General features: G+C 38.3%; 1 protein-coding gene across 2 annotated transcripts in view; it reads right to left on the bottom strand.

Moving 5' to 3' along the window:
- Positions 1–414: 414 nt before the first annotated feature.
- DAPL1 (death associated protein like 1) overlaps positions 415–24,127 on the bottom strand; it is a 36,770-nt gene continuing 13,057 nt past the window's right edge. The window contains exons 2-4 of one of the 2 annotated variants that reach the window (XM_069080790.1): positions 22,841–22,928; positions 9,841–9,901; positions 415–794 (exon numbers count right to left, since the gene is read on the bottom strand). In XM_069080790.1, coding sequence (XP_068936891.1) covers positions 678–794; positions 9,841–9,901; positions 22,841–22,928 — 266 coding nt within the window. In that variant the 3' untranslated portion in view covers positions 415–677. The remainder of the gene's footprint in view (positions 795–9,840; positions 9,902–22,840; positions 22,929–24,127) is intronic. The other variant, XM_069080791.1, reaches the window with a different exon arrangement.

The raw sequence follows: 24,127 nt of genomic DNA, 5'->3' as shown, positions 1-24,127 counted from the left end.
TTTTCTATGGATCCTGAGCAAATGGGCTGATGCCACTATAATTCTCCCCAAGTCCTTGCATGATTTGAAGGTGAAAGAAAAAAAAGTCTATAGTTAACCTTAGTCTTCAGTCTTTCCTGAGAAAACTTGAATGACATATTTGTTTGGGAAACTGGAAAGATCTTTCTCATTAACTCAAGCAATTAAGGATGGCTGTAATAATGATAGTACTTTGTATATTTGTGAAACATTCTATATTTGGATAGCATGATTCTAGTCTTCCTTTTAACTTCTTTCTGTCAATTTCTGTGCAATCCCTCAATCTGTGAAAAAGAATGTTAGGAAGAGAACATCTTGCCTTGGAAGATGAAGTTGGACATGGAGGAGGTTTTATCATTTTTTTAATAATTGTTGCAAAAATGACATAATCACATATTATAAGATAACAGTGGGAAAAAGTTTTATTAGAGTACAAAACTATGACATAAAGCCAAAATACACAGAAAGGCACTGGATTTACATTCACAAAATACTTTGTTGTCCAAAGTCAAAAGGGAAATTCCAAAAAAACACTTTCTTTACCAAACGTGCATGCTTAAATCTGGAAAATTTCGTTCTTTTTTCAAGGTGAGATACCTGTGAGCTTTGGTACAAATGCTCCATGTTGTCAGAGAGACATCTGCATTTTGCTTCACAGCTCAACATTTTCGAGGCTGTTGAATGATATAGATCCTTTTTTGTGGGACAGTCTTTTCCAGGCCTGGTCTTGGCTTCTGATGAGCCACTTGGACTGCAGATGGAAATTTGTGGCTGATCTACAAAGTAGGAATAACAACAACAACAAAAAAGCAAAATGAAAGAATGATCAGTACTAAGCTTTTCTGTACTTTGGTCTTGGGAGAAAACTTTTTGATCATAAAATGTTAAAACAGTAGAAAGCCATCAGGTCATGTGAACCAGCTCTGTTGCGCTTGACTGAATCCTCAGTAACTTCCTCTTGAGCCCATACCCCTTACAAGGGCTAGAGTATGTATAAGTCTGGGTCTTCCCCATGATCTCTACCCCCATGCTACTTTTAAAGACACAAATGACCAGTCATGCCAGAAATGAGTCACTTGCAGCATTAAAAAACATGATTGTAGTAACTTTGTGACTGAGTCTTTATCTTTGAAAAGGAGTGTGAAAGTGGAAAAGCATTCTGAGAAGAAAAACCAGAATGGTTTGGATCTCTGAAGAAAGATTAAGATATTCTAGGTTATGTAGTTAATGAAGAGAAAGTCAAAGAATAATTGAATAGCTTAAGCATAGAGAAAATAACCATAAGAAGGTTGTGGCCATCTTGAATAAAGAAAGAACTAGAGGAAATGAGCTTGAGTAACAAATTTAGGACAAAGAACTACTTGGCAGTAGGAATTCAACACTGGATCAACTAAGGGATATTATAGAATTTCTGTCTTTAAAAATAGGCACGAATGGCACAGAATAATTTGGATCAGCAGTTCTCCAACTTTTTGGTCTTAGGATCCCTTTATACTCTCAAAAATGATGGAGCTTAGAAGCTTTTTATTTTTGTGGGTTCATATCCATTGATATTTATCACATTAGAAATTAAAATATCTCAGAATTATTATGAAAAACAGTCTTGACCTCCTGAAAGGGTCCCAAGGACCCCCAGGGGATCCTGGAGCACAGTTTGAGAATACTTCAAGGTTAGATGAAATTTTCTCTAGAATTAAGGGAGTATAAGAGCTATTTACTAAGAGGCAATGTGGTATGATGGAAAGAGCACCAGACCTGGAGTCAAGTGACCTGGATTCAAATCCCATCTTTGTATACTTACTTCCTATGTCACTTTGGATAAGTCACTTAACCCCAATGGCCTCAGTTTCCTCATTTGTAAAAAGGGGTTGTACTAGATGGTTGTTGAGATCTTCCTGGCTAGATCTATTATAACTGGATTTGGAAAGAACCTTAAAGGTTAATTAGTCTAACCCTTTCTTCTTACAGCCTAGAGAACTTGGGTAAATGCTCAGCTTTCCAAGTTCCTTTCAGTTCTAGTGTTCCAAGCACCATAAATAAAATAATAAAGGTGCCCAAGGGCACCTTCATCTCCCAGAAAGTAAGACATTCTCTAAATCTCAGGAAATTTCTATAATAACCTTCATTGTAGAATTCCAAGTCAAAGAGGAAGAGGAGAAAAACTATTCTTTTTGACTCAGTATTAAACTGCTTTGGAACTAAACCATGAGAAGTTGTCTGGTGTATTTTGGGCCATTCAAAGTCATTGCAAGCATATGGGTATCCTATCTCCTAGTGAATGTTTTTGTTTTTGATTCTTGGCACAGAGAGTTCTCTATCCTGGGAACTCTACTCAGAAAAAAAAATTAGTTTCCTCCCATTCTTAACAAATGAAGCCCAAAGGACAAGTCCTTGCTGAATGTCAGCAGAATGGTTTTAATGCAACTAAGGGAAAGGCTGTGAAATTTCAGGTCCTCTTGGCCTCCTTAAGGGAAAAAAAATTAAGACCAGCCAATTGGGATCAATTATTATCAGAACAGTAATGTAATACCAGAGACTTAGAGTAATCTTAAGAAGTCACCTACTTTGTTCTGCTCAGTAGCTAGGCAGAATGGCATCTCTGCCATCAGAAACCCCTTTGGATTAATTTTATATTGGGTTCAATGAGTTATAAACAGGGAGACAATTCAACAAGTTATGCATCAGAACCTTAAGGTCCAAATTTATTTTTTTTGGTTCAGATCTATAGCCTCGTCAGCTTAAGGAGCTCCAGATAAAAAAACTCTTTTTTCCAAGGTAGATTATCTACTCATAGCCTTAGAGAATTGCCTGAGAGGTTAAGTAACTTGGACAGGGTCACACAGCCAATATCTAGACTTGATCCCAGGTCTTCCTGATTCTGAGGTTGACTCCCTATCACCAGACTGTCAAGGTCCAACTTGAGGTTAACAAAATTATTATTAAAACAAACAAACCCCAAACCATACTTATGTAACTGAAAACTGGGCAGTTAGCCAGAGGAGAGGTGGTGCAACATGCTAGGACTAGAAAGGAAAAAGGACCACAGGTAATATCATATTTAATTGTGGAGTTGGAAGAGGGGAAAGGAGGTAAGAGCTGAGAGTTGGAAAAACAAAGAAGGAAAGAAGGCGAAAAAACACAAGTTGGAAGCACATATTGCTTAATATCATCATAATAATTGTTTTCCATTTATTAAGCCCCAGTGTTATTTGGGAAACCTATAAACTGGTAGGGATAGCTCAGTAGCTAAGGAAATGTTATCACAACATTATTCTACCCCTTATCTAGTGCAGAGTTTGCTCACTGTAATAGCCAGGAGGCTGAGTCAGTTTCCTTGTACCTCTGTCAAGACAACAACTTGACCTGATAGAGTTTGGAAAAAGAAAAAAAAGATCATCTGGATTCAGAAGGAAGTGGAAATCGCTTCACTTAGGAAGATAGTTTAACAATCCTGAGCAAGTTTGCTAAACTAAAGGATTTTTAATGCCAGATCTTCACTGGAAGGGCACAGCAAGCTTCAATGTTCCCTGTGCTATTTCCCACATCACCTCCACCTTGGAATTGCTAGTAGAGTCCAAGAAGAAGCTCAGGCTAGAACTAAATTGAACAAAAGTTAAGAAAGCTATTATGAAGTAGTAAGCAACAAAAGGGATAGGTTCAGAGAAACCTTAGAAAACTTATATGAAATGATGCAGAATGAAGTGAGCAGAACCAGGAGAAAGAGAAACATTGATAACAATATTTAAAGAAAAAAATGACTTTGAAAAGCTTAAGAACCCTGGTCAATGTAATAATTGACCATAATTCCAGAGGACAAATGATGAAACATGCTGCTGACCTCCTGATATAGAAATGATAGACTCAATAAGGGGTATGAGATCAGAGGTTTTGGACCTGGCCAATGTGAGAATTTGTTTTGCTTGACTATGCACATTTGTTAAAGGGTCTTTTTCTTCCTACTTTTTTCAGTGCAGGTGAAGACTGGAGGGAGAAAAAAAATGAATACTTGATAATTAAAAAATAAAATAAAAGTTCAAAAAAGATAAAAATTTTTTTTTTAAAGAATGGAAATTGAAAATTACCTACAAATGTGTTGGCAGAATGGAGCAGAGGTCAGAGAAGATCTATTCATTAAAGGTTGAACTAGCAATAAGTACAAAGAATTTACAAACAACTCACAGAGAAAGAGGGTGTGTGTGTGTGTGTGTGTGTGTGTATTTTTCAGCTGGTATTTGGCATCTAACCTTGTGGGAGCTCTAAATTTTTCATTATTACCCCTTGCAGAATAATGACATTATTGGTAATTGAGATTTTCTTTTTCCTTCCCTGCCTGGACTTGGGGTAAGATAATCTTGATTTTGGCAGCTAAATTCATAAAGCAGAGATATACTTTTGACTCCACATGAAAGAGAAGTTCACAATCAGAACTAAATGGATACCATTCAGGCTCTATAGTAGGGGGCAATAGTCTTGAAATTTCAAAGTAAATCAATAGAAAATTAAAAATAAAGTCAGAGAATGACTGCATTTGGTGCCTAGTAGTCTTAAACACATTAATGGTTAGACTCTGAGAGGCAGTCTCAGAGTTAGGAAGATCCCAGTCCAAGACTACCTCTGGTTCATGCTGTCTGTGTAACCCAGGGTACATTGCTAAATCCCTCAGTGCTCCTGGACACTCTAAGACTAAGCTGCATAATCTGCAGTGGGAGCTTTCTCATGGGTAGCACCCTCCAATAAAGAAATCTAGGCCTAGAAAGAAAACAAAATCAACGAGATAAAAATCCTCCAACTCACAGGGTTTGGGGGAGAAAAAGTCCTTTGTAAGCCTCAAAGTATTAGAAAAATATGAATTGTTGGCCTAACCAGTTTGACCGCATTTTGGGGGAGTGAGGTTGGGAGCCATGATTTCCTCCACATTGAGAATTCCCAGCGAGGCCCCTCCCTCCCGAGATGGAGCTCAGCAGGCCTTTGGTCTTGCCTGGAGGCACCAAGAGACCACAGAGCTGAGGAGTAGCCCTTGAACTCAAGTTTTCCTGCCTCCAAGACTAGGCCTCCATCTATCATGCCATGCAGCTTCTCTGGGTATTACCAGACTGTTTAAAAGAGAAAATCGCGAAGAATAAAAGCCTTCCTGGTTTTGGCTGGAAAGCCACTTTTGAGGCACAGAGACCAGTGCGGTTCTTTCCTTAAGAGCCCACATTTGGATGATAGTGCCAGACAGCCATTTCTTCCCATTCATCTTTACAGGATGTTAACTTCAAAGTCTACTGTTGGCACTTCAATTTCCACACACGGTTAAGCAAAGTGCTTACGACAAAACATCCAGACAGAGTCAGTGAAACTCAGAGATACTCCCACGACAGGACCCTCATCTATAAAACAACAGAACGCTTTCTCTTGAGAGCCTTCTTCTGCCAATTCCATTTCACAAAGGACTCACTGACCTTTCTGGTAACTTGGAAAACCTTGATTCCACCCAAAACCCTATGTAGCCTAGAATTTATCTAACACATTCTTTTTTTAAAAAATGCTATTTATTTTTAACACTCTTTAAAAAAAAATTGAGTTCTGAATTCTCTCCCCCACCTGTTGAAAAGGCAAGCAATATAATATCAATTCTATAACACATTTAATGTCAAAGTAGATTATTTAGGGTCATGGATCTAGAGGAAACTTTGGGGTCTCTTCATTTTACAGAGGTGAAAAACTCATGGAGATTAAATGATTTGCCCAAGGTATAAGTGGTAAGCATCAAGGGTGAGATTTGAACCCATGCCTTCTGACTCTAGAACTACTGTTCTTTCCACTGTGCCTAGTTGCTCCTGTCAATCACAAACAAGCTATTGAGTTAATAGGGCAGGGATTATTATGCTCAAAATCTGATTTGTGTTTTTATTTTCTTTAATGGAAGAGGGCCAGAGAACTTAAATGAGTTCTTTAAGGCAAAACAATAATAGCTAACATTTCTATCATGTTTTAAGGATTGCAAAGCACTTTACAAATATTATCTCATTTGATCCTTGCAACTACTTTGTGAGGAAAGTGCTATTATCCCCATTTTTACCAATGAAGAAAATGAAGCAGATAGAAGGCAAATGTCTTACTCAGAATCACACAAGCTAGTCAACATTTAAGGCTGGATTTGAACTCAAGTCTTCTCGACTCCAAGTATAGCCTAGTGTGCCACCTAGCTTGCAATTAGTAAGTGAGGGAGATGGATTTGGTTTCTAGCCCAGTTATGCACATACTTTCTTTCTAAAGAGATATCTTGTCATCATTGTTCAGTTGTGTCTGACTTTTTGTGACCCCATTTGGGGTTTTCTTGGCAAAGATACTGGAGTGGCTTGCCATTTCCTTCTCCAACTCACTTTACAGATGAGGAAACGGAGGCCAACAGGGTTAAGTGACTGGGTCACATAGCTAATAAATGTCTAAGGCCAGATCTGAAATCACAAAAAGGAATCTTCCTAACTCCAAGCCTGTCACTCTACCCATTGCACCACCTAACTATCTAGGTATGAAGATATAACTAACTCTATTTTTTATTTTTATTTTTTGTTTTTTGGAGGGCAAATGGGTTAAGTGACTTGCTCAAAGTCACATGGCTAGTAATTGTGTCAGGTATCTAAGACCGGATTTAAACTCAGGTCCTCCTAACTCCAGGGCCAGTGCTCTATTCACTGTGCCACATAGCCACCCCAATATAACTAACTCTAAAGGCTGAGAGATAAGGTCATACAACCTAATGGTTAGAGACATGAATTAGACTTGGATTCCTCACTTCATGTGAGAAATTCCTCATTCCTCACTTCAGACACTGGCTAGCTGTGTGACCCTGGGCAAGTCACTTAACCCTGTTCCTCAGTTTCTTCATCTGTGAAATGAATTGGAGAAGGAAATGGCAAACCACTCCATGATCTTTGCCAAAAAACCCCAAATGGGATCAGGAAGGGTCAGACACAACTGAAAATGATTGAACAAAGATGCTGATAAAAGACTTTTATGTGTTGTCTTCCCCCATTAGAATGTAATCTTTACAGCAGGGGCTTTCTTGTATTTGTATTCCTAGCCCTTAGAAGTGCTTAATACATGCTTGATTGTTTAATAAATGTTTGACTGCTTTGCATACATTATCTAATTTGAGTTTTGTAAAGAACACTATATATTACAGAAATTATTGTCCTTATTTTACAGATGAAGAAACTAAGGCTTAGAAAGTTTAAATGGCTAGGCCTTGGTCACACAGTTAGTTTCAGAGGCAGGATTTGAATTCAGGTGTTCCTGACTTTCCAACACTGAATCCATGGCACCACACTAAAAAGGCAATCAGTGAAAAGAGAAAAGAAAGTACGATTGGAAGAGAAAATAAAGGCTATGTTGCTTAGGCAGGACCTGTGAAACTGTGCTCCTGGGAAAAGAATGAGGAATGTCTGACATGGCAAATAAGAGTAATTGCTTTCTTAAAATATTTGATGGGCTGTGGTGCAGAAGAGGGAGTTGGCTTGTTTGGCTCCAGAGAGCAGGACCAGAAACAATGGGTGGAAATTGCCGAGAGGCATATTTCCATTTGATACAAGGATGTACTTGCTCACATTTGGAGTAGTCCAAAAATTGAATGGATTATATTACAATCCCAAAAGGGGCGGGGCACTTGATGACCAATCACAATTCTTCTCTTTGTTACAAGAGAGATCCCAGATCAGGTTTGGTTTGCATCAGATGACCTCTGAGGACCCACACAGCTTAGAAATTATATGGTTCTATTTGAGGGATCTGAATGAATTGTCAAAATTGGAAGGCTGTTCTTTGTATCCAGAGCCTATGTTTTTCTCCTTTTAATATTCCAGATGGTGTTAGCACATTTTCATTTTAGGAAAAAAACCCCCACCAAACCCAGAACAAAACAACTGAACAGACCCAGAAATTATAGCCAATAAACAGACAGTGTTATAGAGGGGACCAGGGAGCTGGAGCAGTGGAGACTTGTTTCACAATTGGACAGAAGTATCTTGCAGACCTCCGGTTTAGGCCTGTTGCCACTGGTTCATGGAGACCATAGTGCTCTTAATAAGGAAGGAGAGTGGAGTTACTATAGGTCTTCCTCATAATAAGCTAGAGAAGTCTTCCTTAATTCCTGCCCCCTTAGCATATAGTAGGCACTTAATAAATGGTTGTTGACTTGATAAATATGAGAACATCAGGAGAAGGAGCTCAATAACATCTGGAATACAGTTATTTAGGATTAGAGGTTTAGAACAAGAAGGGACTGGAGAAGGCCTTAAATCCAACTCTCTCATTTTATGCATGAAGAAACTGAAGCCTAGAAGGGTCATAATGATGCCATAAGTGTAAGAGCCAGGACTGGAGGCCAGGTCTTTCTACTTTTAAGGCAGCTAGATGGCACAGGGGATAGAGAACTGGGTCTGGAATTAGGAAGACTTGAGTTCAAATCCCATCTCAGGCACTTACTAGCTGTGTGACCTTAGGCATGTCACTTAACCCTGTTTGCCTCAGTTTCCTCATCTGGAAAGTGAGCTGGAGAACCAACCTATTCCAGTATCTTTGCCAAGAAAACTCCAAATGGGATCAAAAGAGTTGGACATGACAATATAACAACAACTTCTTCCTTCGGTGTCTATGTAATTTCCACCACATACTTTGTAGGAGTGTGGTAAGGAACACTTACCACCAATATCTGAAGATATTAATACTAGTTAACATTTATATAGAACTTACTATGTGCCAGGAATTTATGCTAAGAGCTTTACAATTATCATCTCATTTGATTAGCACAACAACCTTGGTAGGTAAGCAATATTATTATCCCCATTTTGCAGTGTAGGAAACTGAGGCAAACATTAAATAATTTGCTCAGTCACATAGTGAGGCTGCATTTGAACTCAGGTCTTGGTTGATTCCAGGCCCAGCCTGGAATCCACTGTGTCACACAGATGTCCATGTAAGACTCATTTTGTTGGGTAGATTTGTGAGAGTACTTAGAGGAACTATGGGATATCAAAATAAGACCATTGTTCAAGTCCCAAATCTATCTGCGTTGGGTCACTCCCCCAAATCCAGATCTCCAGATCTCATCCCACCCTCACTCCTCAACTCAGATTTTCCTTTCTGCAGTGAATTTGGAAAGCAGCTTGAATTGCCAAGATCAGGAAAAAAAATCGCTTGATTTCTATTGGGCAAAGAATCTACTTTTTCTTTCTTTTAAAAAAACCTAATATTCTTAGGAATGAATTTGGATTGTAAAGGGACAGTTTTGTGAGTTCTGCTATATGATCTTTTGCTTTTGCTTCCCGTTCTATTTTCAAAGGGATTTATTAAACATTTATTTTAGGAACATTTCCTTGAAAAGTGATCTCTCTTAGTGATCTCATTCTGTTCCATTGTCATTGATGGAAAATGACTTCTTTTCCAAGAGCTGATTCCTTTGTTAGGCATGGTTATCAATTTTGGTGACTGGAGGCAAATAGTAAAAACATACTCCAAATCAACTGTTTTGTTTGTTTGAACACAAATTCAGGGGAGGATGAGAGGATTCCTTGGGACACAAGTGCCAATGGGTGAAGAAAGGAAGAGGCAAAAGGCCAAGTTGGAACTCACCTCAGGAGCAGCTAAGGGATGGTATAAGGACCATATGGAAGCTTTCAGTTTTAACTGTCTTACTAAGCAGATGCTGAAGGATTATACATGCTACAGGCTTCCTCTAATTTTTGGTGGTCTAGGGGAAAGTCCTACTTGTCCTGTACTAGTTAAATAGCTCTGAGGTAAATGTTTTTGCCTCTGTGTATATTCCTCACGCATACTTACCTTCTCTAGAGCATCGTTTAATATAACCATACTTTGCATTTTAGCAACATTGGCAAGAGCGCTGTAAAGACAAAAAGGAAATATATGAGATTTTTGCCTCCTTCCTTCCCCCTCTAAAACATTCATATGTTATATGTGGATAGCATTTTCTGCTTTGGCTATGCCTGATACAACTTGCTGCTTTCTGTGCCTAGCTGGTGCAGTGGAGAGAACACTGGTCCTGGAGTAAGGAGAACTTGAGTTTAAATTCTGACTCAGATTAGTTGTTTGACCCTAGGCAAGTCACTTAACCTCTGGCTGCTTCAGTTTCCTCAACCGTAAAATATCACCTGCCTTGCTGTGAGGATGAAATGAAATAATATTTGTAAAGCCCTTAGCACAGTGTCTGGCACATAGTAGGTGCTGTTTCCTTCCTCCTTTTCATGTCTACAAACCTCTGGATCTTGGCGGCCAGGTAGTTGGCCAAGCTTTGTAGGCAGAATTTTGGGCTATAGGGCAGTTTGTCATATCACATTGCAGTGTGATCTGACAGTACAATTTCCTGAGGGAGACCATGCATTTGGCATCTGAAGGGCTCATATTTGTTAGCTTAGTCAGTAGGATTAAAGACAACGATTTATTACATTCAGTTATTTATTTACTCTGAAGCACTCTCCATTTTTTTAAAAAGGCAATTTTCCTAGGAAATGTAATGAGAGTTGTTCACCCACGAAAATGCTGCGTTGGAGTGATTAAATACATTCATTCCAGAAGCAAAGGTAGGTCTATAAGTGCTGAGCTACTGACATGCTACTCTCTCAAGTTTCCTGAGCAATTCCTGCTTGTTAAAAATCGTTATTCCTGTAGTTTAGCTGGTAAAGCAGATTTCAGTTACTATTTTCTTTTTCATTTCAATATTTCTGTATCATAAGTCAGTATTCATACTGTGCCTTTATTTGCCTGAGGCCCAAAGAAAGAAACGGTCTGGACACTGACAACAGGGGAGTCTTCAGACAACAGGGGGTTGGTTCCCTAGGCACTGAGACTTCGGGGCCTTTGCATGAGCCTGTTGGAGGCTGCTGCCGCTGAGTTGATGGTTAAATTTTCAGTGGGAGCATTTATACTTTGTAAACTGGCAAGCATTACAAATGGGAGCTTGATTTATTCTTTTATTGATTGTCTAGACTTAAAAAAGTGATGGAAAAATGTTAATAAAGCACATTAATTTAAAGATGTGTCATGTCTACATGTATATATATGTCATGTATACATATATACATATCTGTGTGTATATCTATATCTATATCTGTATCTTCTTTTGCAGAGAGTAGGTTGTGAAACATTTACCTGCACAGACCTAAGACTTGTCTTAGACAATAATAATAACTGGAATTTTTAGTGATTTAAGGTTTGCAAAGTACTTTATGTATGATTATCTTATATGATCCTCACAACAATCCTAGAAAGTTGGTACTATTATTACTCCCATTTTACAGATAAGGAAACTGAGACACTGAGGGGTAAGCAACTTACCCAGATCACACAGCTAGTAAGTTTCTGAGACTAAATTCAAACTCAGGCCTTCCTGACTCCAATTCTAGCACTCTATGTGCTGTGCCACTTTTAGCTGCCTATGATACCAGTATCATAGAGAAAGCACACACACATATATGTATATGTACATACAGATATATAAAGATATATATTCCAGCATTTAGAAAAAGGAAAACATTTAAAATTACATATATTTTTAAGCATTTAAAATGTATCTCTTAAGACTGAAAGATATAAAAATAAGCTAAGACAATAATATATTTTTGTTTTTAGGTCATAATAAGGTCTTACAGAATTATAAAAAGACAATCTAGATCCAGAAAATGAAACAATGAAACTGACTATAACCAGTAAATATAAAACTTTAAAAAAAGAATTTGAGGAAAGACAAGTATTAAGTTTTAAAAATCTTGGTGAAATAACATATTTTTCCAAATAATTTCACATATTAGCTATAAACATACAAGAAAAGGCCAAATAAAGAAAATGTCTATAATTATGAGTTTATAATAAGCAATTTCTAGTCATCATATTGTCGTTCTGTTGTGTCTGACTCTTCATGACCCTGTTTGGGGTCTTGACAAAGCAGTAGCTTTGTGGTTTGCCATTTCCTTCTCCAGCTCATTTTCTAGGTGAGGGAACTGAGACAAAAAAGGGTTAAGTAACTTGCCCAGGGTCACACAGCTAGTAAGGGTCTGAGGCTGGATTTGAACTCAGAACACTGCGTCCTCCTAACTCCAGGCCTGGTGCTCTGTGCACTATGGTGCCACCTAGCTGCCCTGATACAGTACAATATAGTAGAAAGAAGAATGGCTTTGGAGTGAGAGGATGTAGGTTCAGATCTTACTTTTAATGTTTACTACATGTGTGACCTTGGGCAAGTCACTTAATCTCTCTGGGCCTCAGTTTCCTTTCCTATAAAAATGATGGGAGGAGGGTAGATTAAATTACCTCTGAGGTCTTTTTCAGATCTGAATCTAAGATCCAATTTACTAATCAGCAAATGGGGGGTGTGTGAACAGATAAAATGATTATTTAGGTACATGTAAGTACTGTTTATATTTTCTACATAGATTTCAAAGAGAGAGAAATATTTCCTTCTTTTGGATTAGTTAAAATCTCTTCAATTGTGAGAACAGCCTCAGCCCTTGGGTAAGGACCAAAATCCACAGGAATCAAAGCTTCTAGCCATTCTGAAGGAGGTGCCAGTGAGATAAGCTTGAGGACAAATAAGGGAGGTGCCAAAACAAAGCCAGGGTCAACAGGAGAGTCAATGAAGAAAAATAAGGAAATGTTTGTGCTGCATTCGGGTCACCTGAATGGAAGGATACCCAGGCAATGTTCCAGCAGGACTAGATAAGAACAATGAGCCTGCACTGTTAGGTGTCAATGGGTCTTCAGATTTTATCCAAACTTTGTTTGGTTAGGTTCAAACCAGGCATTTTGGTCTCTCTTTCTGACTCAGTTGCCTGGGATTTATTAATTTATTTTTAAAAATTTGATGAATGTTTTCTGTTTCTTACATTCCCATAGTATCTCAGGTAGCCCTTCCTGCCTTCATCCCCAGGAGCCATCTCATATGATAAATAGGGGTTTGGGGATTTTTGATATTTTGGTTTTTCTGGGAGGAAAAAAAAGTCAGTGCAACTGATGGATACATTGAGAAAGTCCAGAAACGTGGGCATGTGTAACAGCTGTGGATCTCCCACCTACAGAAAGGGTAGGTTGAGGGTATCTTCTCATATCTCTTCATTCATGTCTCACTTGTTTTTTAAAAAATTAAAAAAAATTTTCCCAATCCTGCTTGTCATTTCTCATAGCATAGTAGTATTCCATCACAATCACATATCAACTTGTCCAGCCATTCCTCAGTTTCCAATTCTTTGTCACCACAAAAAGAGCTACTATAAATATTTTTGTACATATAAGTCCTTTCTAGCTGACCCACCCCACACTGCCTTTAAAAAAAAAATCTCTTTGGGATCCATAGTAGTGGCATTACTGGGTCAAAAAGTATGCATGGTTTTATAGCCCTTTGGGAATAGTCTTAAATTGCTCTCCAGAATGGTTGAATCAGTTCACAATTCCACCAACATTGCATTAGTGTCTCAATTTTCCCACATCCTCTCTAACATTTATCATTTTCCTTTTCTTTCATATTAGTCAATCTGATAAGTGCAAGGTGGTACTTCAGAACTGTTTCAATTTGCATTTCTCTAATCAATAGTGATTTAGAGCATTTTTATATGACTTTAGATAGCTTTTATTTCTTTGCCTAAAAACTGCCTGTTCATATCCTTTGACCATTTATCAATTGGGGAATGATTTGTATTTTTTTAAATTTGACTCAGTTCTCTATATATTTGAGAAAAACTTTATGGTGTTTTTTTTTCCATTTAAATTGTAGTCACTGTGGATAGTATTTTCTTTGCTCTGCTTCCTTCATTCTACAACTGCTTCCTTCATCTAGATGTTTCCATGCTTCTTTGTATTCATCACATATATTATTTGTATTGGTCTGATTATTTCTAATATTCTAATATATTGATTCTAATATAGTGATGTCATTTTGGTCCTCTTCAAGAATGAAGGACAACAATTAACCTATTTTTTATAACACAGTAATTTTCCATTGCATTCACGTACCACACTTTGTTTAGCTATTCCCCAGTCAATAGGCATCTACTTTGTCTTCAACTCCTAGATATCACAAAAAGTGCTGCTATAAATATTTTGAAATATATGGAGACTTGTTTCTTATCAATGACTTCCTTGGGGTATAAGCCCAATAAGGGGGTCTCTGGTTCAAAAGGTTTGGACATTTTAATCAGTTTATTTACTTAATTCCAAATTGCTTTCCAAAATGGTTGTACCATTTCACAGCAATATATTAGTGTGCTTGTCTTCATAAATCCCTTCCAGCATTGACTGCTGCCAGTTTTTGTCATTTTCGCTCATTTACAAGGCATAAGGTGAAACCTCAGTCTTGTTTCAATTTGCATTTTTCTTCTTGTTAGTAATTTGCAGCACTTTTTCATGTGGTTGTGGCTACATTGCAGTTCTTTCGAATTGCCTGGATTTTAGGAGGATGTAAAAGGCGAACTGGAGGGTTCTGAAGAAGTGGCCCATTTGGAGGGATCAGTAGGCTGGGCTTGCCCCCAGGGGTCCCAGTTCACTGCATGTCACAGATGGAGGTAAGTTTTTTGTCCAGTTCACATTCCTTTACCACGCCTGCTTCTGGTTTGGTGACTTTTATTTTGACAGTGAATTGTTGATTCTGTTCGCCACCTAATAATCCCCTTGATTCTCTGAATGGTAAGAGATAGACTAGAATCCAAGGACCTCTATCAACATATCAAGTTCCCCATGCAAACAGGCAAACACCTGACTACCTTTATCTCCAGCCTTCATAGTTGATATCTGCTGAGTTCCATCATTCCCTGTAGTCTCAGCCTTTTCCTCTATGATACATACCTTCCCTCTTCCTATCCATTTCATTATGACCTCCAGAAACCTGACTCCATTCTTGACAAACTTCCCTTTATCCTAGATCTTTTCAATTTACACTTCTATGTTCCTGGGCTAATGGAAACCTACTTTTCAGGAGAAGATCGTGTATTACTGGCCACCCTCAGCACTGGATACTCCTTCTCTCAAGGCTTTTGGGTCAAGAAGAGGAGCAGACACAATCCTTTCTCCTTATCCCCATTTGTCTATCTGGTTTTTATGGAACTTTCACCCAGTCCCACTCCCTGTCCCACCCTTATCTACTGACCTCCAGGTATCTTTCTTTTCTCAAAGAACTCAGACCCTGGATGCCAGTTTTCCTTCCCACTCCAAGTCTTGCTTTCATAAGTGGGGAATTTAATATGCATAATGATTTCCTCTCAAGCATCTTGGCTAATCTCTTCAACTTCTACGAGTCCACCTTCATCCATTTATTCACAGGGATGATTATGTGCTCGATCTGACAATTATCTCTATCTGCTCTGCCTCCATGGCTGAGAACTCTGCAATTCCTTTCTGACCACTATCTCCTATCTCTTATTCTCTCCATCTGCCTCACTCTCCTTAAATCTCTTCTCTCTGTTCATCTTGACCTGAACTTCTTCCAGCCTTCCTGTTCTTCTTCTCCATTTCCCTTATGTTCCTCCTTTCCAAATCATGATCCATGTTTGACCAATTCAGTTACACATTATCAGGTACCCTGGAAATTCTTGCTGGCTTTCCATTGTTAGTAACAAGTTGCCAAATCCCCTTACGTCACCCCCACAATCTATTTTTTGTGTTCCTGTGTATGTACTGTTGAATAGAGAAGAAAATCATGAAACCATGCTGAGTTCACTACAAATTTATCTTACCTACTTTCTTTTTTAAAAAATTAATTTATTTTAAAAACATTTTTATTCATCTTAAACTTAAATACAACACAAAAAAGAAACATTTCCATGTAAGCAGAAGAACATGAGGAAATTCAATATAAAACAATACATTTCATTTCACAAAATCTTATGCAATAAATCCTACACATTGTTTTCAAAGCAACCCAGCTTTTCTGCGCTTCCTTCTAGATTTTCTTTTGTTCTTTGCTATGCATTTTTTATTTTTTTATTTACTCCCAACCAACCTTAAGAAGGCTACAATTAAACACAAATATATATATACACACACATGCACATATATATCCATAAGCATAAACACACACACACACATAGAGAGAGAGATATACACATACATATAATATGTAAAACCATACCATGCATATTTCTATTTGTCAGTTCTTTCTCTGGAGGTGGAGAGCATCTTCCTTCATAGGTCCTTTGTAGCTGATTTGAATATTTATAATACTCAGAATAGCTTAGTCATTCAGTTATTCTTTGAACTACATTGCTGTTACAGTATACAACGTTCTCTTGGTTCTGCTCATTTCACTCTTCATTATTTCATTCAAGTCTTTCCTTGCTTTTCTAAATCAACCAGCTCATCATTTTATCACATCTACTCTCAACTGTGTCATCTTGTTTTGTGGCCAGCATTGGCTATTCCAAACCTCCTCTGCCCTCAGAGTCCTCATATCATCTTCCCTTTTCCCTCTCTGTAGAAGACCTCCTGGTATCTCCCCTTACTTAATCACTATTCTCTCCTTCTTTATTCTATACTCTGATAAAGAGATGGTCTTTCTTTTGTCCAAAGCTAACTCTGCCATATTCTTCATCTTATCCTCTTCTGTTTCTTCCAGCAGCTTGCCCCAGTCCTTTCTTTCATCTTTTATTTCTCTTTATCCAAGGCTCTTTCCATGATGGGTACACATATACCCAGATCTCTCTCATTATTGAAAAAAAAAACCAAAACCCCCAAAACACAAAATCTTCAAAAGAGCCTGGCTTTCCCTCAAATGACTGCTTGATTATTATTTTCCCTTTCACAACCAAACTTGTAGAAAGCATAGTCTATACTTATTGCCTCCACTTCCTTACCTCCCACTCATTTCTCAAACTTTGCAATCTGTATCCCAAGCCCATTAATTGACTCATAATGATTTACCTAAGGATACTAAAGATCTCTTACTTAATACAGTCAGCAGTCTTTTCTTAGCCTAATTTTACTTTACCTCTCTGTAGTTTTTGAATCTGTCAACCACCCCTTTTTCCTGGATACCCCTTTCCCCTTTGTCCTCTTTTGTCTTACATGACTCTTTTCTCTATCTTGATTTTTCTGCTACTTGTATGACCTTTTATTTTCAGTCTCCCTTGCTGGATTCTCATCTTCCTGACCACTAAGTGTGGGTGTCTTTCAAGGTTCTGCCTCGAACCTTTTCTTCTCTCTCTCTACATTCTCCCCATGTGCTATCTCACTAGATCCTAGCTCAAAGATAATTTCTTTGTAGGTAACTGCTAGATCTACACATCTAGTCCTAATTATGCCCTTGAATTACAGTCCAACATTAAGAACCTTTTGCTAGATGTCGCCACCTAGATGTCTTACCTTAAACTCAACATGTCCAAAAAGCCTTCTTTGAAAATGCCCTACTCTGTCCTTCAGATATTTGTTAGGATAACTGGAGATGGCCCAGCATGTAATGGGAGACCCTGGCCCTTTCAGGCTAAGGTCTTTTCGGGTTCTCACTTGGAGTGAGATAACACTCATTCAGTGAATAGGCCTCTTTAAGTAGTTACTCAAGGGATGGCCCCTTTAAAAAAAAAATCACACTGGAAGGGAAAGATCCTCAGGGTTCTAGGCCAAAGAGAAACAGCTTATATTTAGTATTTACATTCATCCAGGGGCCATCTCTTGAGTTATATATAAATATAGTTAAATATAAATATATATAAACATCCATTCTTTCTCTCTACTCAGCCTCTATAGGCTTCCTTCCCCTCTCACATGGATTATTAGTATAAGCTTCCCAGTTCTTCCAAGTTTCTTACAGTAGCTAGATAGCACAGGGGATAGAAATCTGAACCTGGAGTCAGGAAGACCTGAATTCAAAAAGAACCTCAGACAGTTACTAGTTGTATGACTTTGGGCAAATCACTTTACCTCTGTTTTCCTCCATTTCCTCAATTGTAAAATGGGGATAATAAGTGCACCTACCTCACAAGGTTGTCGTGAGGAACAAATGAGATATTTTTAAAAGCACTTAGAACAGTACATAGAACATAGTAGGTGCTATATAAAACCTTATTCTCTCCTTTTTCTTTCCCTTCCCCCAATCGGTCTCCCTTTTTCCAGGCTAGCTACTCTCCAGTCTATCCTACACAAAGCTGTCAAACTGCTTTTCTTTTTTTTGCCTTGTGCAATTCTCTTTATTTTTTTAATTAATTAATTTTTAGTTTTCAACATTCACTTCCATCAGATTTTGAGTTCTAAATTTTCTCCGCCTTCCCCAAGACAGTGTGCAATCTGATCAAACTGATATTCATAAAACTATATCTCCCTTCTACTAAAAAAAAAACCTTCAATGACTGCCTATTGCCTCTCAGATAAATTAAAAATTCCTCAGCCAGGCATTTAAAACTCCCTACAATATGGCTTCCACTTCCCTTTCCAGTCTCATTAAATTTTAATTCCTTTTCTGGACTCTCCACTTTAGCTAAACTGGCTGACTAGCTATTCTTTGACTTTGTACAGGTGGTCCCCCTTTAATCTCTGATAATAATTTCTTGTTTCCTCCAAAACATAGCTCAGTGTCACCTCCTATGTGATTCCCACCCACCTTCAAATTAGTTTGCATTTAATTTGTTTATCTGTTGTACCTACTTATCTCTACAGTGCTTGTCACATAGTAGGCACTTAATAAATGTTTATTGACTGACTAATTAACTGTCAATATACATACTGTATCCACTTAGTAGAATGTAAATTCTTTGAGGACAGGGGCTATTTTATGTCCATCTTTGTATCCCCAGGAATTAGCACAGTAATTGTCACACAAACCGCACTTAATAGTTATTGAATTTAATTGACTGGCATTACCAACTACTTTACTATATATAGGATGTAGAATAGATACTCTTGCCCCTACCCCTACTCAGACTACATGCTAGAAGCCTGGTGTGGATATTATAGGGACATACTCTTTACCTCTGACTTTTGACAGACTCTGCATTAGCTTTGCTGATGCTAGACACCTTGATATCAACGAGTTCTGGTACTTGACCCTTCCCAGACCTGCCATTGGGCAACCAAACCTGGACTCATGGGACAAATCCATGTGAGGTTGAAGTCAATATCCTGGAAGCCTGCCTGCTATCTTGTGTCTTTGTTCTATCCAGGGCTGGAGAGCCTGCAGCCCTGAGGCCATATGTGGCCTTCTAGATCCTTGGGTGTGACCTTCTGACTGAGTCCAAGCTTTAAGAATAAATCCTTTTTTTAAAGGTGATTTGTTCTGAGAAATGTGGATTCAAAGGCCTGTACTTGAGGACCTCAAGGGCCACCTTGGTGGAGCCAGTATGAATTCAATAGCCACACTGACATATGTGTGAGTTGGGTGGTTTCAGATGAACTTCTGTGTGTGTGCTGCTATGGACATTGGCTGTATACTGCTGCTTACAGATGGGTATCTCTGGTGGGAGCTATGTGGCCAGTGGCAGTGGGAGTTGTCTAGCTGAGAGTTTTCTAGAGGACAGAGATGACCTCATGTGGCTGGGCATAAACACTTCTTTTTTTAAAAAAATTAATTATTTTATTTTTAGTTTTCAACATTCACTTCCATAAGTTTTAAATTTTTCCCCACTCTCTTCTCTTTCCCCTCCCCAGGATGGAATGCAATCTGATATAGACTTGACATATACAATCCTATTAAACGTATTTTCACATTAATCATGTAGGAACTAAATGGGAAGAACCATGAGAAAGAAGAAAAACAAAACAAACAAAAAAGAAAATAGTCTGCTTTGCTTTGCATTCAGGTTCCATAGTTCTTTCTCTGGATGTGGATGGCATTTTTCATCATGAGTCCTTTGGAATTGTTTTGGGATCTTGCATTACCAAGAAGGGTTAAGTCTATCAAGGTCAGTCATCAAACGCTGTGGTTGTTACTATATACAATGTTCTGATTCTGTTCACTTCACTCAGCATCAGTTCACATAAGTCTTTCCAGGTTTTTCTGAAGTCCACCTGTTCATCATTTCTTATAAGACAATAGTATTCCATTTCATTCATATACCACAACTTGTTCAGTCATTCCCCAATTGATGGGTATCCCCTCAATTCCCAGTTCTTGGCCACTACAAAAAGAGCTGCTATAAATATTTTTGTACATCGAGTCCTTTTCCCATTTTTATGATCTCTTTGAGATATAGCCCTAGAAGTGGTGTTGTTGGTTCAAAGGATATGTAAATTTTTTTTTAGCCCTTTGGGCATAATGCCAAATTGCTCTCCAGAATGGTTGGATCAGCTCACAACTCCACCAACAATGAATTAGTGTTCCAACTTTCCCACATCTTCTCCAACATGGCATAAACACTTCTGCTTATCTATAGAAAGCTGAATGCAAGAAACAGAAGCAATCCTTTGTCAAGTTCATACCTCTGTTTACTTTAGCTTTCATCACATTTAGCTTGAACCTGATCCAAATCTCTTTGCTCCATCTTCAGATTGTTCTTGATCTTGGTTGTAATTTTGCTTCTCCTATGGGCATATTTTCCCACCTCTGGCTGTTCAGGCCAACAACTCTTATACCAGACACCACTACTTCTGGTCTCAAACTGCCAGTACTTCCTAACTCTGGCCATTCCTCCATTTCCACTGGGAGCAACTTCAAAGGCTAATACCTCCTCTTCAGCCTTAGCCCTTAGCAAGCTTTCAAAGAACAGTTAAGTGTATTACCCTAGGGTTAGTAACTTCTGCTTGTTTGAAACCACAGTTTGAAACCTGTACTTGTGTGCCTACTTGGCAGTCTAGCACTGATTGACAGTGAGTGACTCAGAAGTAGTTTCTATTGGTGTTACCATAGAGATCCTACCTAGGATCCATCAACCAGGACCATGTTAGAATGGACTCCCATAACCATTTACATAATGTAAATATACTACATAAGGTACTATAAGAACCTTATGTAAGCACCTTATACAAAGTGAGTATAAGTTCACTGGCTTGAACTCAGAGGCACTGCATTCAAATCCTACTTCTTCTAATTACTATTTGGCAAGCCATTTAAACTCTGTATTTTAGCTTTCTCTTACTCCCAAATAAGGCTGTTAAACTTAGCTGTTCTTGAAGGGTCTTTTTTTATGTTTAGATCCTTTAAGACACAGACTTTTAATTCTCAGAATCCAGGTCTGGACAAAAGAACAGCTTATCATAATTAACTTGTCCTATATTTGCAGTAGTGATTTCAACTGAAACAGGTTTTAATTTAATTACTTGTTTCCCCTATATCATTATTGTTTTTCTTTTATTATCTCTTATTAAATAGCTATTGCTAATGAGGCAAACAGGTACTTTATTTTAAGAATGTAGAAAACAATCTTTAGCATATTTCCTCCTCTTAAAGATAAAATAGAACAGAGGTTGGGAGGTAAACATAATTTTAGAAGGAGGAGGTTTAAATATTCTTTTTTTCCAAAGAAAACAAGAAAGGTCCTACCCAATGTTCCATTCCATACCACATTTTGTCTCTGACAGTGGTAAACCTCCATGAAGTTGACCTAAAAAGCTTTAAGGATGGACCCAAAATACCTTTGACTTTCTTTTAATGCCCCATTACAAACCTGTCATCCATAAATTTAATCAAACCTTTCTTGAATATTTTCTATAATAATGTCTTCCTGGAGTAACAAGGTCTATATGTTTCATTATCTGCTGAATACACTATTCCTCCCCTCTAACCCTTTTTCCTTAAATGGTGTTTAGAATTATTCTGGATGTTTGTGTACAGAATTAACTAACAATTTTCCTCTGCTTAGCTCTGGGCATAGTGTAGTGTGTCAAGGATGTGGTAGAATCAGCAAGGGGAAAACAAATTCGATGCCTTCTAGGTATGCCAAATATAGTGACCATTAGTTTTTAAATAATTGAGTTGGTGAATTTAAAACCCAAAAAGTATTCATTTAAAATTTGGGAGTCTTGTTCCCCAAAGCATCTTATAAAAGCAGGTCAAGCTGAGGACAATATTTTAAGAGGTGATCTGAAAATAGTAAGGAGGGAACTGCATTAGCTTTGGATGCAGGCAATGGAGAAGAGGTGGATTGGGAATTGGAGGTTTTAATCCTAGCTCCTGCCCCCTTAGATATTTGAGCAAGTTACTCAGTCTCTTTAGGGCTTTGCAAAATGGCATAAGTAACACCTGGGCTACCTATACCTAGCTCACCAGGCTTCTGAGAGCACTACAAGTGACTGTAAGCATTGAAGTATTGTGTCAGTGTCAGCATTTAAAGAACCCCATAGCAAAGTGATGGAAGGGAGCTGCCCCTTGAAGGTGACGTCACCTTTTAATCTCATTTTCACTTTCTAGCTCCCTGACAGCTGGAGCACTGAAGTCAGGAAGACCTGATTTCAAATCCAGCCTTGGAAACTGACTAGCTGTGTGTCGTTGGGCAAAACACTTAACCTCTGTGTGCCTCACTTTCCTCAACTGTAAAATGGGCATAAATAATAGCACCCACCTCACAGGGTTGTTGTGAAAATCAAATGAGATGGTATTCACAAAGCAATTAACACAGTGCCTGGAACATAGTAGGTGCTTGTTCCCTTTCCCTTCTTCCCTGCCTCTCCACCCCACCCCCACCCCCCAGTCCTGATGACATCACAGATCAAGGGTTTCCTAGATTCTGTACCAGGTTGTATCTTTGCCTCATTTTTTATGAGGTAACTCTGTTGTAAGGAGGCTATTTCTCTCCCTGATCCAGCACAAAAGAAGGAGAGGTCTATTTGGGCCAGGAAGTAGAATGCCTGATGGCCCTCTTTACAATCTAGGAGTGGTGGTTGCAGAGGGGAAGTTAGCATCCTGACAAACAATCCTTACCTGGCCTTCTCTAGTCCTCCTTTTCTGGCATTTCTTTCCACAACTGCATTTTCTTGTTTTTTGGAAACTCTCATTCCTCCTGCTTTGACTGCAAAGAGAAAGGGCAGAGTTGAGAGAGCTCCCCAGAAGAGCTGCAGGGAGTTTGCTTTTTTTACTGACAGCCTTGGGTTTTTAACATTGCAGCTTTAGAGCATAGATAGCCTGAAGCTTGAGAATTATAGATAATTTTTTTTTTTACAGATCACTTAATTATAGCTCTACTTAAAGTAGTGAAGTGTACGTTGTGTTAAAACAGCATAAAGAAAACCTTTCATTTAAAAAAAAGTCTCTGTAGCCCACTTGTTTGTCTTCTCCCAGTAATGTGGTTAGAAGAACAACAAAAAAGACAAACCTCAGTTTTGCTGCCAGGCAGCACAGTATAATGGAAAGAATCCTCACTAAAGAATCAGGGTTCAGATCATATTTGCTACCTTTGTGATTTTAGGCAAGTCCCTTAACCTCTCTGGGCTTCAGTTCCCCCTTCTGTAAAATGAGGGAATTGGACAAGCTGGCATCTGAGGTCTAACTTCTAAATTTTCAGTCCTATATTTGGGAAGTAGAATTCTAATTAATCATAAGGCATCTAGGTGGTTCAGTGGAACCTGGAGTCAGAATGGTGTGAGTTCAAATTGTTCCTCACACATTTACTTTTTTTTTTTGAGGCACTGGTTAATTTCACTGAACTGCTTTTTAAAAATCTTTGTTACAAGGGATGACTTCTTGGGTAGGGGAAGTGGGAGGAACAAATTCAGAAATAAATGTGATAGAAAAGCAAAAAGTATCAATAAAAACAAGATAGATAGCCTTTAAAAATAAATAAAAGAAAATTTCCAGGGAGTGGTCATGGGTAATTGCTGCTGAGTACATTCTTGGTTCAGGCATCTTCCTTTCTTTCAGATTATGAGGCTTGGTGGAACAGTGCCTGAGTATGATCCTGGGTAAGTCACTTAACCGCTATCTGCCTTCATTTCCTCCACTATGAAATGTTGATAATAATAGCATCCATCTTCCAGGGTTGTTGGAAGGATCAAATAAGATAATACTTGTAAAGCACTTAGCACAGGACCTGACACATAGTAGGATCATAGAATTGCTTGTTTCCTTCCTTCCTTTAGAAGACCACAGGTATTTCTCCCCTCCTTGATGACTGTTGGGGTGAAACTGGAAGAGGGGTGGGGAGTCTGGGTAGGTGAGTCCTGCCAAACTCAAATAGACTTATTGACTTAGAAAGCTACAAATGAACATTAT

This window comes from Petaurus breviceps, unplaced genomic scaffold, assembly GCF_028583685.1.
Source record: "Petaurus breviceps papuanus isolate PSGF00001 unplaced genomic scaffold, PetGlider_PUasm1.0 91133, whole genome shotgun sequence".
NCBI classification, from domain to species: domain Eukaryota; kingdom Metazoa; phylum Chordata; class Mammalia; order Diprotodontia; family Petauridae; genus Petaurus; species Petaurus breviceps.
The sequence above is the reverse complement of the archived record's forward strand: the minus strand, read 5'-3'. Positions and strand labels throughout refer to the sequence as shown.